The 13,344-nt window shown below is 33.5% G+C and overlaps 4 protein-coding genes across 4 annotated transcripts; 2 read left to right on the forward strand and 2 right to left on the reverse strand.

The window, feature by feature from the left end:
• Positions 1-544: 544 nt before the first annotated feature.
• PHYBLDRAFT_165191 (hypothetical protein) lies at positions 545-943 on the reverse strand (the record flags this gene model as incomplete). Its single annotated transcript, XM_018435178.1, has 1 exon — positions 545-943. One exon carries the CDS (start codon positions 941-943, stop codon positions 545-547), a length of 399 nt encoding a protein of 132 aa, XP_018294709.1.
• A 1,617-nt stretch (positions 944-2,560) lies between these two features.
• Positions 2,561-4,624, forward strand: PHYBLDRAFT_180179 (hypothetical protein). Its single transcript, XM_018438274.1, has 5 exons — positions 2,561-3,111; positions 3,202-3,543; positions 3,648-3,712; positions 3,835-3,955; positions 4,100-4,624. Exons 1-5 carry the CDS (start codon positions 2,893-2,895, stop codon positions 4,331-4,333), a joined length of 981 nt encoding a protein of 326 aa, XP_018294710.1. The 5' UTR covers positions 2,561-2,892; the 3' UTR covers positions 4,334-4,624.
• A 212-nt stretch (positions 4,625-4,836) lies between these two features.
• PHYBLDRAFT_131629 (hypothetical protein) lies at positions 4,837-7,343 on the forward strand. Its single transcript, XM_018429430.1, has 5 exons — positions 4,837-5,111; positions 5,243-5,529; positions 5,714-5,972; positions 6,158-6,729; positions 6,822-7,343. The coding sequence occupies exons 1-5, from the start codon at positions 4,902-4,904 to the stop codon at positions 7,159-7,161; spliced, it is 1,668 nt and encodes a 555-aa protein (XP_018294711.1). The 5' UTR covers positions 4,837-4,901; the 3' UTR covers positions 7,162-7,343.
• Positions 7,342-13,315, reverse strand: PHYBLDRAFT_77270 (hypothetical protein; the record flags this gene model as incomplete). Its single annotated transcript, XM_018443241.1, has 23 exons — positions 7,342-7,618; positions 7,699-8,137; positions 8,301-8,513; positions 8,598-8,742; positions 8,849-8,975; positions 9,092-9,212; positions 9,295-9,418; positions 9,535-9,785; positions 9,901-9,945; positions 10,050-10,207; positions 10,267-10,390; positions 10,496-10,711; positions 10,832-10,933; positions 11,035-11,142; positions 11,240-11,281; positions 11,370-11,450; positions 11,531-11,657; positions 11,742-11,860; positions 11,945-12,141; positions 12,299-12,371; positions 12,452-12,616; positions 12,837-13,007; positions 13,259-13,315. 23 exons carry the CDS (start codon positions 13,313-13,315, stop codon positions 7,527-7,529), a joined length of 3,297 nt encoding a protein of 1,098 aa, XP_018294712.1. The 3' UTR covers positions 7,342-7,526.
• Positions 13,316-13,344: the final 29 nt, after the last annotated feature.

Below are 13,344 nucleotides of genomic sequence, written 5' to 3' on the forward strand. Positions count from 1 at the left end.
AAAAAAGAAGAATCTTGCCTCCTTACTCTTCACTTTGTAAATACAACAAATCTATATTATTATTTTTTATTTTTTTTCTTTTATTTTTTATTTTATTTTTTATTTTTTGTTTGATATTTAAATCTATAAATTTATATAATATAATATAAATTATACAAACAGCATAAAGAAGTACAATAAGGAAGAATAAAAGAATAAAAGAAAAAGAAAAAGAAGTCTAATTGGGATAAGAATATAAATAAATAAATATATTTTTTCTATAAAAAGAAAGAAAGAGATAATTTGGAATGATAATTTAATATAATATAATATAATATAATAATAGTGTAGTGTAATGTCGTGTAGTGTAGTATAGATTGGTTAATGGGGTTTGCTGGTGAATGGGATTTTGGTGAATAAAAATAAAATAAAATAAAATAAAAATATATATGAAAGTGAAAAGAATATTTATAATATATTAAATAATGGGGATGTATGTAGTGTAGTGTAGTGTATAGTGTATAGTGGTAGGCGAAGAGATAGAGAAAGAGATAGAGGAATTGAATTATTGGGATAGGCGGGGAGTGGTAGCCCACCAGTTCTCGGCCCGCTCAGCAGGCTTTTGAGTGGATGATGAGATGGTGGCCGCCAGCGGCATTTCATCTGTCCAGGTTGTATTGAGCCACGTTCTCTTTGGTTTCCGAATCAGGTCCGTCAGTGCATTTATCGCGTGGGACAGACTTCGTTTGGAAGGCACTTTTGGTACTTTTTCGACTGGCAATGGTTCGTAAGCCGATCTTCGTTTCTTGGGCGGTTCTGAATGAGTGCGTTTGGGAGAGTGTGGTGGTCTGGCCTGTGTGTAAGATACAGATTTCGTTTGACGGAGAGATGTTGTTGTTGTTGTTGTTGTAGTAGTAGTAAGGTTGTGAGGAATGTCCATGTCTAGGCGCGTAAGATTGGACATTTTTGTTTTAAAAGGAAAAAATTGATTTGGTGGTGTGGATTATTGCTGATAGTCAAAAGGAAAGGAATCTAATCAAGACGATAATGCGTATGATACGATAAAGAAGTGTTGATTGTTGAAAGAGGTTGAAAAGGAATGGAGTGGAGATTTTGTGATATCTTTTTTTTTTCTTTTTTGGTGGTTTGAAAGAAAGTTGTTTATGAACGAAAGAAGAAGATGTTGAGAAAATAATTTAAAAAATGAAGTATAATGTGGTTTGTGACAAGGGACCTCTTATTTATAGGCGGTTACCCACGCAAAAGGGCTCAACTTTCACAAAAGTCGGGCACATCTCAAATGAAACTCATCGGGTCTCGCCCTTTCCAAAGCACCACCAAAAGGGATCATCTCCACAGAAGAATATAAATAGATCTTTATAATACCTTGTATATAAATCTAAAAAAGAAAATGCTGTGGGTCTTGATGGGCATTGAATGGGTTTTTGTGTATAATATTATTTAGAATTATATATATATATAAAAAAATTCTAGGCTATAGAAAAAATAAAATAAAGTCTGATAGGTTTAAATCTCCTCTCAAAGTGATGACGAAACCATATTTTGCAGCAACATTACAGAGGCACCACCGTAACCCCTTCTGAATTTCAATTTCCAATGAAATAAAGGAGAAGAAAAAAAAAAGTTATAATAAAAATAAAATTCTACTTTGTGTATTTTAGGGAGAAATAAGAAGCCTAAAAATACAAATACAAATACAAATTCAAATAGTTTGTATTATGCTTTTGGGTGTAAAGTGGCAATGAGACCTACAATGGGCTACACAACAGGGCTCTTCTTTATTGTCATTTAATTAATTGGATTAAATGAATATCAAGAAATACCTTTATTTGCTTCAATTGAATTGAATTGAATTGAATTGAATTGAATTGAATTGAATTGAATTGAATTGAATTGGTTTCAATTGATTTCAATTCAATTAAATCAATTATATTCTATACAGCCTAACTCTATTCAATTCAATTCAATTCAATTCAATTCAATTCAATTCAATTCAATTCAATTGTATTGTATTGTATTTAGTTCTAGTTAACCTTGATCTTGCACCATAAAACGACAATCACCGAATATATATTATATTATATTATATTAAATTAAATTAATTCAACAATCAATCAATCAACAAATATAAAAAAAAACCTTTTATTTATTTATTCATTTATTATAAAACTAATTAAATCACAAGCCAAACTCATTATATATTATTTATTTAATATTAAAATATATATATGGTGTATAATACAATACAATACAATACATAGAGAAATAAGATAGATAGATCATAGTCACCCACCCCTTTGTTTTCATTTATATGCAGTGTTGTTGGAAATAGACTGTGGCTACAAAAAAATAAATAGCAATAATAATAAAGTATATTTTGTATGTAATTTATATACATTTTATATACATTTTATATACCTTATATATATATATGTGCATATATATTTATATATACTTTTTTTTTAATAATACAATGATTATGTAGCCCTTTTCTATATAGATGACATCGACAACCTTTATATTTTATATTTTACTTTATTTATCACGCGTATCTCTTTACACTCCTTTAACTATCAAAAAATAAAATAAAAAGAAAAACCCCCTTTCTTGTTTCGTACATCTCTTTTCCCTCTTACAACCCCCTTTCACCTGAGAACAAGAATAATCATCAAATTCTTATAATATATCAATATATTTAAACAACCAGAACACGCTCTTATTATTATTATTTTATTATTTTTTAATATTGAATGTGTATCGATATACAAAAGTATATAATATAAATATTTAAATATATTTATTTATTTATTTTATTATACAAGCATTTTGTTCGCCTACGTCTACGCACACACTCAAACACGTACTCGCACACCCATACAGAAAGAATATCAAATGACTAGATCTAAATCAACCTGCAGAAAGAAGCTCCATTCAGCACTTTCTAATCAATCTTTACATCATCTAATGGACCCTGATCTCGATTACCCTGAAACCATTAGACACAAACCATATTCGTTTTTAGCAAGAAAATCCAAGAATGTTTCACAACGGGCTACCGACCATTTGTTTTACCAGAGTCCAAAAAACCCACTTGCAACAACAGATATGGAGGTAAAATATAATATAATCTAATCTAATTTTTTTTTTGTTTTTTTTGTTTGTTTTTGGTATATATTTTGCTCAACTTGCCAGTTTATTTAGTACCTCTTTAACTATGCAAATTTTCAACTCCTCCCAGAAGAAAGCAAAATCGAACTCGTCCAACTTTTGCCAAGCGTAGACATATCAGATCAACCGGATATCATGGATATCAATCCCTCGTTTTTCACGAGAACAGGAAATCCTGTTTTCTGGAGTGTACTTGACGAATGGCAGGCGATAATTGGAACTGAAAACAAACGGGAGAATATCAATCCCATCGAAGGACCGACCATAGGAGTCGGAAGTGAAGTTGCGTTAGGAGGATCTGAAGTGGTAGTAGGAGCGAGTGGAGTGACTGTAGGTGGAGTAAGAGTAGGAGGAGGAGTAGCTCCAGAGTACAAGGTAAGCGTTTATATATATATTTCTCTTGGAAAAATCATTATGTTTGATTTACACTTATATTCTTTCTTTTCTGTTCTTGCTCCTAATTATCTTACATAAACAAGGAAGAGGTATTTGAGCAACAATGGACTGAAATCCAAGAGAAAGACAAGCCTATCAATGTCGCAGGGTAAAATAATTACACAAATAATCTATCTATCAAAAGTATCTTTTACTAAATAACTATATTTTTTTTCTTATCTTTATAATTTGTTTATTTTGTATTTGCATTAATGGCTTTATATATAAAAGGGATTCAAAGGCAATCACTTTAAAAGACATGTGTCGCAAAGGTCTGATTCGCAAAAATGATAAACTCATTTATAAGCGCAATTTCAGTGCTTGTAAGGTGATTGTCTCAAAATCAATGAAGGTAAAGAAAAAAAAATACTAATAATACCAATTAAAGAAAAATATTCTTTTTCATTCGATTCCTATTCGGCTGCTGTCATTATCGTTCTTTATTCTTAAACAGTAACTTTAACAATGATATTTCTGCTACTGTTACTGTTTTTAGGTTGTAGAGGCAACAGGCGACACAGGCATATCGATCGAATTGGACGGCCAACACTTTAAAGATTTTGAAACCCCTACAGCATTAGAGACAAAAATCCTCGATGAAAATGGTGAGGTGTCCAAAGACAGGCGGCCAAATGGAAACGCATTCAAGAGCATCCGACTCTTTAGAGACGGCAATGACCTGGGTCGTTTGTTTGATATCCGTAAGGATGGTTTTGGTGATTCAGCTTAATGTAAGAAAGCAAATCAAAAAGCAAACCAGACAAACATACACAAAAGCTTCTATTTCATTCCATTTTATCTCATTTCATTTCCAAATGTTCAATTTTATTCAATTCAATTATGCCTATTCTTGATTGTAATTAACAAAGCAGCAGCCTATTATTATTTTAGGCTGAAGAAATCTATTCATTTTTCTCTCTTTATATTTTATTTATATATATATATATATTACATTATCATACTCTTTTACCTTTAATAGAGAAAATAAAAACCAAATCTCACTCACTAATTCACTAACTTTATTCTGTTTCTATGGCATTGAAACTGATTAACTACCGATTTTTATGCTAAAAGAAAAATGTGTGTGTGTGACTCGGTACCTGACAAGTGGCTTTTGCAGACGTGACTTTGCAATCGGCATTTTAATTATTTTCAAAAAAAGCAAGACACTTTTTCTAACATTTTTATAATTTATTTTTTTTGACAGGAAATAAAAAAAAAGAGGCCAAAAGAAGAAGAAGAAACCAAAAAAAAAAATTAAAAAAAAACCTCAAACACGCATCGATTGATCCTTCTTCATGTCATCCACTCACAAAAAACTAAAGACCGAAACTGTCGAGCTGGTCAAGCAACCTGAAGAGAAAGATCTCGAGAGCTTCTTGTTCGGAAACACAGACGGTAGTCTCTGGGACAAGACAGGCAAAGAATTACAAGGAGACGACGACGCCAATAGCGAGAAAGATAATGACGATGCAACCGAGACGGACGAGCAAGACCTCAATGAAGAGGTACAAAAAATTAATTCAATATATACACATATGTATATATAATTCCAAAAAATATTACTATTATATTAAATAATAATAATAATAATAATATATCTACAAATATATATATATATACACAAATATATTTGTAGCTCTTCTTTTTTGATGCCGGACCTGGATTTGTAGCTGAAGAGAATGAATCAACACCAATGGCATCCGATGTAGAAGACCAGAGTCAATCAGATAACGATTATTCGGACGATTCAGAAAGCGAAGAAGAGGAAGAAGAAGACTATAGCCAAAAATCTGCTTGGAAAGACGATGACGACGCTCGCTTGCAAATCTCTCTGCAGGGCTTGGGCCGACTTCGAAAATTGCGCAAAACAGAGGATGAAGATCTTGTGAGTGGTGTTGAATACGAACGCCGATTACGCAAACAGTAAGTCAATCACCAAACTTCAAATCTTTAAATGTACACAATGGAGCAGAGGGGGTCTTTTCTTTTCTTTGAAAATAAATACAATAGAAAAGTAATAAAGAAATGGGAAAAAAAAGAAGAGTGTTATTGATAACGAATAAAGAGATAAATAAATAAATAAATGAAAAAATAAATAAATGTACAGGTTCTCAAAGATCTATCCTCGTCCAGCATGGGCTACATTACCTTCTGAATCAAGGAAACGCAAGGCAACAGCCGTCATGTCAGACGATTCAGATGCAGAACATATCTCAGACGACGAGAAGCTGGATGATATTGATCGCTTAGATTTGTTGAAGAGCACCTACGGTATTCTCGAGAAACGCGGCTCAAGTCATCTTCTTTCACCTCGTACCTTGGATGTCATGCGAATGAGTGACGCAAATCAAATGTCCCGTAGCAATGTGAGTATACATAATTAATGAAATAGGATACCAACCAAGTAACCAAGTAACCAAGCAATCAAGCAATCAAGCAAAAAAAATACGCACATTATATATTGTGGAATAAGATATCAAGGATCTAAATTTGCAAAGAATATTATTTATTGACAAATTGTTTGTAATCTTTTTTTCTGTTTTTTTTGTAGGGTGAAGTGACCAATATTCAATTCCACCCTAATGCACAGGTCATGATGACTGCCAGTAAGGACAGAACCTTGAAGCTCTTCCAAATTGACGGCAAAACCAACCCCAAAATCCAGTCAGTCTACTTCAAAGGCACATCTATATACTCAGCCGCATTCCACCCCTCAGGCGATCAGATTGTGGTATCTGGTCGACACCCACACTATTATATTTATGACGTCCAGACAGGAACAGTAGACAGATGCCCAGGTATATGGGGCCGACCTGAGAAATCACTAGAGAACTTCTCTCTCAGTCCATGTGGACGGTACATTGCATTTTTGGGTACAAGTGGTACAATCATTCTAGTGAGCTTTTTGACAAAACAGTGGATGGCAAACCTCAAGATGAATGGTGTTGTTGAGAGTGTAGACTGGTCCGCAGATGGCAAGTACATCTTTGGTATCGGAAGTGAAGGAAGTGTCTATCAGTTCGACATTGGGCAGCGTCAATGCGTAAAACGATGGTTGGATGATGGTCAGATCGGAGCCACTTGTTTACGAGTCAGTCCAAACGAGAACTACTATGCTACTGGGTAAGTTTTGTATATTAAGAAGAAAAAAATAAATCAATTGTGTTTATGGTCATTACAGAACAGACAGGAACTAACAATCAGGATAATTGTAGTTCAACATCAGGCATTGTGAATGTCTATGACCGCTCTGTACTTGATCCCAATGTCGGCAAGCCAAGACCCCTCAAGGCTATTGGAAATATCAGAACCAAGATTAACGAAATCAGATTCAACCACGATTCGCAGCTTATGGGAATTTCAAGTCGCAAGGCTCGTGATCAATTCAAAGTTGTTCATTTGCCTACATGCAGTGTTTATTCCAACTGGCCTACTGGCTCAACTCCATTAGGCCATGTATCTTCCTTTAACTTTTCACCCAACAGTGATTACCTAGCCATCGGTAATACCAAGGGTCGTGTTCTTCTTTACGCACTCAAGGATTATGCACTTTAGAAAACACTTGATCTTACCTATCACACATACACTCTCTCTATCTATCTATATATATATATAAATCATCATTTTTTTAAGAAAAAAAAAACAAAACAAAACAAACACCAATTCTCAATTTTTCACACTTTTTTTTTGCATTTATATTAAAAATAAGTGTCTTTGTTTGAGACACAGTCATTTCCAAAAAAAAAAACAAAAAAAAAGTTTCGTTTTGTTTGATTTTATTCATGTTTTACGTTTTGTTTGATTTATTTGCTTGTTGGTGGGTAAGGGTTGAGATGAGTGTATTTAGTTGGAAGGAAAAGAAAGATACAGCTAAAGAAGTAAGTATTATTATTTAATATATATATATATATATCTTTTTCTTAGGCATCAGTATCCATCTTATTCTTTTCATCTTCTCGTTTCTGCTTTTGTTCTTCTTTCCAGCGTTGGATCTGTTCCTTTAGCTCGGTAGCTATTTCATATACATACAAATATTTAGATATATAAATACACATCTAATAACTAAAGTATCTTATTATCATTTTTTTTTACCTGGCTGGACCATATCCATAGACAAAGGTGTTCTGTTAAAGGGATCTCGAGTATCGCCTAACAAATGAGCTCTGATCGTACTGCGATCCACAATCACACCCGAGGTTGGAAGTACGACTGGATCCTCCATCAATGTAAAGAACAAAGGATCCAGGTACTCATCTGGCACATCGCCCAACTCCTCCTCTTCTTCTGCTCCACTGCGTACAGCCTCCTCAACCTTGCGCACAATTAACTCAAGTGCGGCAATATCGTCTGTCTGTTTTAATCCGTGCTTCAATAGGATCGAGGCTGCCTTTGAGAAATACTCTTTACGATACGATCGTCCGTCACGTGCAATAGCCTCAATAAATGTTTGGCTATTCAGATTGAGGTAGATGTCGATGATTTGAGACAAAAGAGCGCGAGGTTCAAAATGATACTTTTTACGGTTCTTAACCTAAAATATTAATTAACCAAAAAGAAAAAAAAAGTGAGAGGGGAAAAATTAGCAATAATTAATTAACATGGATTAGATATATACATAACAACATAACAACATTACTATATTTTCTTATGTTTGTGTTTAAGGGGGTGGTAGTAATGGTGGTGTAGTAACTTACATTGAGTCCAGTGCATTTGGGACCAACTAGTTGAGAAAGGTTATAGTCCAACATTGCTGCCAGACGATCGACAATCTCATTGACCAAAAAGGGCTCAACCACCTCAGCTGTCAAATAAGTCAACATGTTGACTGTCTCGTTACCCAACGAAACGTATGACTGAGCCTGTCGTTCCAGTGATCTGAACTGGCCCTCGCGTTCTTGTCTTTGTTGCTATGTTCCCAAAAAAAATAGATGAATGTTAATACATACATACATACATTTAATTAATATTCTATACACGTTTTTTCTTCTTACATCGGGTTGTGCATCCCAGGTGGCACTATCTTCCATTTCTGTTTGAATCTGATGAATTTCTGCCAACTTGCTCAAACTTTCATCAAGCAAATATGTCACATCGCTCATCAACATGTTGACAAAACGTGTGAAAACATCTGTATTTCTAATCAAAAGATATATAAAATTTGATATTAAAAGATACAAAATAAAACAGGTATGTTTGTCTTTTTTATATATAGCTTCTCCTTTATCTTATTATTTATTTTTACCTGCTTTCTTCTCTCAACTTGGCACGATGAGCAGGATGGCTCCAGATGGTCTTCATTACATGACTAATATTGTATCTAATGTTGAACTTGTCATAAAACTGCGAACTTGCTCCTGTCTGTTCCACCTCTATAAAAAACGATAATAATGATAATAATAATTGATTATTATTAATATACACACATATATATATATACACTTCCCCAAAAACAAAAAAAAAAAATTAAAATATTTTGTATCTTTACCAACATAGAATGTCATGAGAGATGGGACAAGGTGCTCTAGAGCCAATGGGTGTGAATTTAACATGGCTTCGAGTTCTCCAGGCACTCCCTTGGCAATAGGATATGTATAGAAGAACAAGATCTGGAAAGTGTATATAATATATATAAATCTCTTCTTTTTCTTCTTCTTTGATTAATTATCAAAAATATATATAAAAATTTACCTCTACAAACTTGGCTTTCAGGTAAGGATTCTTGATATACTTTGTGTTTCTTAAGAATGTAATGATAAATGTAACCAACTCCGTCTGAGGGTTCATCTTAATCACTTGGGTATCATATCCAAACCTTGAACAATGTCAAATATTAGTTAAAAAAAACCCCCAACTTTACTTATTTATTTCTACTTTAAACATCTATATATATATATATCGTGTGTGTGTAATATAATCGTATTTACTTACTTTCCAACAAAAATAAAGAATTCTACAATATCTTCCACAATCCATTCTGGCAACATGGAAAATGTATCAGGAATATCCTTTGGAAGAGGTAGCTTGATTGGGTTCCATGGGTGCTGATGTACAGGATCTACCATACGAACCATCCAAGCCATAACCAGGTTGTAGAAGCGCATAGTTTGAGTCAAGAATTCAGGATCAAGTACCATTGATTCATAAGCAAGCTTGTGCATTGTCATTGTTTCCAAGTTTGCCTATAATTATCATTATTATTTTATAAATAATCAAATGAATAAATTGTTCAAAATATTTAATTTTGTGTGCATTCCTTGTAAATACTGTGTACTATTTTTTGTTTTTTTTTGTTACCTTGAGTCTCTTTGCAACAAAGTCTTGCATTACACGTTGGGTGTTCTACAGAAATAAAGAAAAAAGAATGATCACATAACGTGAGTTAATAAAATGACCATGTACATCAAAGTAATCATTTCTTGATCGATATAAATGTGTATATGTACGTTTGTCAAACGAACAGCATCTTGCTGAGCTCTTTCGTGATGCTTTTTGGCCTCATTGTATTCTCTAATCAATTCATTATAGTTCACAAGAGATCGAATGGGTCCGTAGTGCATAGCTGCCAAGGTGATGTAAAAGGCCTCGGTAATGAAGTTGTGGGCTGGTTTCCAACATTTTGATCAACAAACCTGTCCAGCTTATTTTTCATTCTACACTTACATTTATTCGGGATGGCAGCATTGTAGTAAGCATCCGACTGCTCCTCGGTAGCATTGATTTTTGTGTCTTCTTTAATATCAATTCGTTTGCTGGTACGGAAATATGATGTATCAATTTTATCAACCTATTAAAAAAAAGAAACAATTTCAATAAGAATAAAAGTAAAATAACATTCTCTTTTTCTTTCGATATAATTATATATGTATATATGTGTATTGTTTATATTTACTTTCGATGCACCAACGTCTAGGAAGGGATCTGAAAATGCCAGCATGATAGCAGCCAAATTATGCATAAATCCATCAGTTGCAACTGTCTGTGGGTCAACCTGTATCTGTGCGCGCTTCTGGTTCAATCTGATTATGTGAGAAAAGTACACCAATAATCCTTCGCGCGATGTTGTAGAAGCACGAACAATGGAACTAGATATACCAAAGAGAGATCTCTAAAGAGGGAGTTTTTTTTTAAAAAAAGAAAATAAAGAAATAAAAGGAAACATTTTAGTTGGTGTTTTCTATTGTTGCCATCGAAACTGTAATCTTTCTTTTAAGCAATATCACTATACCTGGATGTTCTGGATAGTACCACGGACACCATTCTTGCAAGATTCAATATCGCCCGAGTTTCTACTTTCTGCATTTTGGAACAAACTTTCGGCAACCTTTGGCTACAATTAATAATAATAATAATAAAAAGAAATAGGAACATATTAATATTTTATATATATATACGTATAATGATTACAATAGTATTATTTATCATCCTTACTGCACTTCCTGGGTAAGCACTAAGCTTGAAATAAGGACCAAGTAAAGAAAGTTCTTCGATGGTTCGAGCGGTTGCAGTCTCAGGATCAAATTCAGGAAGTGTAGGAAGCTAATTTATATACATGCATATATTTAAGTATTTAGTACAAAAGAAAGAGAGAGAGAATATTGATATATCGGTACAACAAGAGTATATTTATCCTTACCACAGTAGGCACAGATTTATTCTCGCACAAAAAAGACAGCGACTAACCATACCACAGTGTCAGTAAATAATTTTAGTCAATACTCTCTTTTTAAAAAAAGAAAAGGTAGACATGTATATATATTATTTACCTGAATAAAGGGCTTGAAATTATCAAGAATAGAAATCCTTCGTACTTGGTCCGAAATCATTGCTAAAGGAGTACCTAAGATCTATTATATATATACATTCGTAAGTAATCCCACGCATACTAATATACGCACTCTAAATATATAAGCACAAAAGTACGAACCGTATCCAAGCCGTCATCTGTAAACCGATTAATCAGCTCTGAGAGATATTCTGTAGGCAGACCTTGAGCTGTATCAGGCTGTGCCAATAATCTTGAAACGAGTTGTGATGGACCCAAGGGTTGTTGACTATGTGTTGTTGTTGTTGTTTTTAAAATTACTATCTTAATATTCTTTCTCTCTTCTTTTTTGATAAAATGTTGAATATCTTACGTCTCAATTTGTGGAAACATATCTGGAATTTGCAACACAAGTCCAGAATAAGACACCAACAAGAGCTTCACACTGTCCAACACTGATAAACGCTTATCCAGAACAGTCTTTTCAAGATTCTTGTAAAATACACATTTTAATAAGATAGTAATAATAGTAATAATAGTTCGAATACATATAGTAAATTTTATTAATCGACTAACCTTGCTTCTTGTCAGAGTATTGCGTTTGATATCTTGAGCCCTTTTCCAGCAATTGAGTAAATAATCAAAGTGTGAGATCTTCAAGTCCTGTTGAACATTTTGTGGGAGGTTGGGATAAGTCTCATTAGGATCCAATGAAAGGCGAGCAACAAGAATTCGATCCATCAATGCTTGGCTTAGCTTAAAAGGCTTAGGCTCTATATACAATTATAATGTTAGAAAAATTAAAGTAATAATAATAATAATAATAAAAGTTTGGTTGGTATTAAACCTATTTGACACATCTACTATAATTTTTGCTGCGCATCTTACAAAAAACAAAAATTCAACATGTAATATAAATATTTTCTTTACCTTCTTCTTCTTCTAATTCGGCAACCATTCCTTCAAGGTATATACATCCTCCTTGTTTATGAATAGCTTCTGACTGCAAGCGCATAAAAAAATGTGAATTCAATTTTTCAATTTCATTTTGTCAAATTAACTTTTTTTTTACTTGAAACTCACATCTAACGTCACTTGAAGGATACGAGACAACACATCATTCTGCCAGTCCTCGAATGTCTTTGGTGAACTGATGGGCTTTGTAACGGTAGGTTGTACGGGAGTAGGAGCAGGAGAAGTAGGTTTCTGTATAGGGGCAGAAGAAGTAGATGCTGCTGAAACTGGTACCTTTATATTTATAAATGCGTACGTGCGTAAAATAAATAAACAAATAGAAAATCGGTCATTAGAGTTTTTATACATTTACAAGAAAGTGATAATAATGATAAAGTGTGAACATAACAATATTCAATAATAATTATGAATTTAATCTATATGTCTGTTGTCTTCTACACCCGAACTAGTGGAAATTGATAGATAGAAAAAGCGCGTTCTTTCCCCTATTTACCTTGACGGGTCTTTTATAGATTTCAGGTTCAATAGATGGAAGAGGTTGAAGAGGAGATGCCGTTGCACGTTTTTCCGATGCTTGCTGTTGTTGTTGCTGCTGTTGCTGCTGTTGCTTTTTTCTCTGTTCCTCTGCCTGCTGTTGCAATTTAGCCACACGCTTAAGGCGGATCTAAAGTAACATTGTAAAACGATGAGAATGTCTTTTTTTCTTTTCTTTTCTTTTTGCTCATGTAAGCTTTTGGTTCAGGTAAATCTTTAAAAAAAAAAAGGCAAAAACAAGGAACAAGGAACAAAGAAAGAAACCTTGTCAGCATCAGATAATTGTTCCTGGTCCATATCTGTACAAGGCTTGAATATAGAATATGGAAAAAATTAAGGAAAGAGAAAAGCAAAGAAGAGAAATCGACGGATAAAGCGTACAGACAGCGTCAGACACGAATGTGCTTTACGTGACAAGTTTCTTGACGTCATGTACATTATGCGGGAAACACTTCCACAAGCAATGT

This window comes from Phycomyces blakesleeanus (genome assembly GCF_001638985.1).
Source record: "Phycomyces blakesleeanus NRRL 1555(-) unplaced genomic scaffold PHYBLscaffold_5, whole genome shotgun sequence".
In the NCBI taxonomy this organism is placed as follows: domain Eukaryota; kingdom Fungi; phylum Mucoromycota; class Mucoromycetes; order Mucorales; family Phycomycetaceae; genus Phycomyces; species Phycomyces blakesleeanus.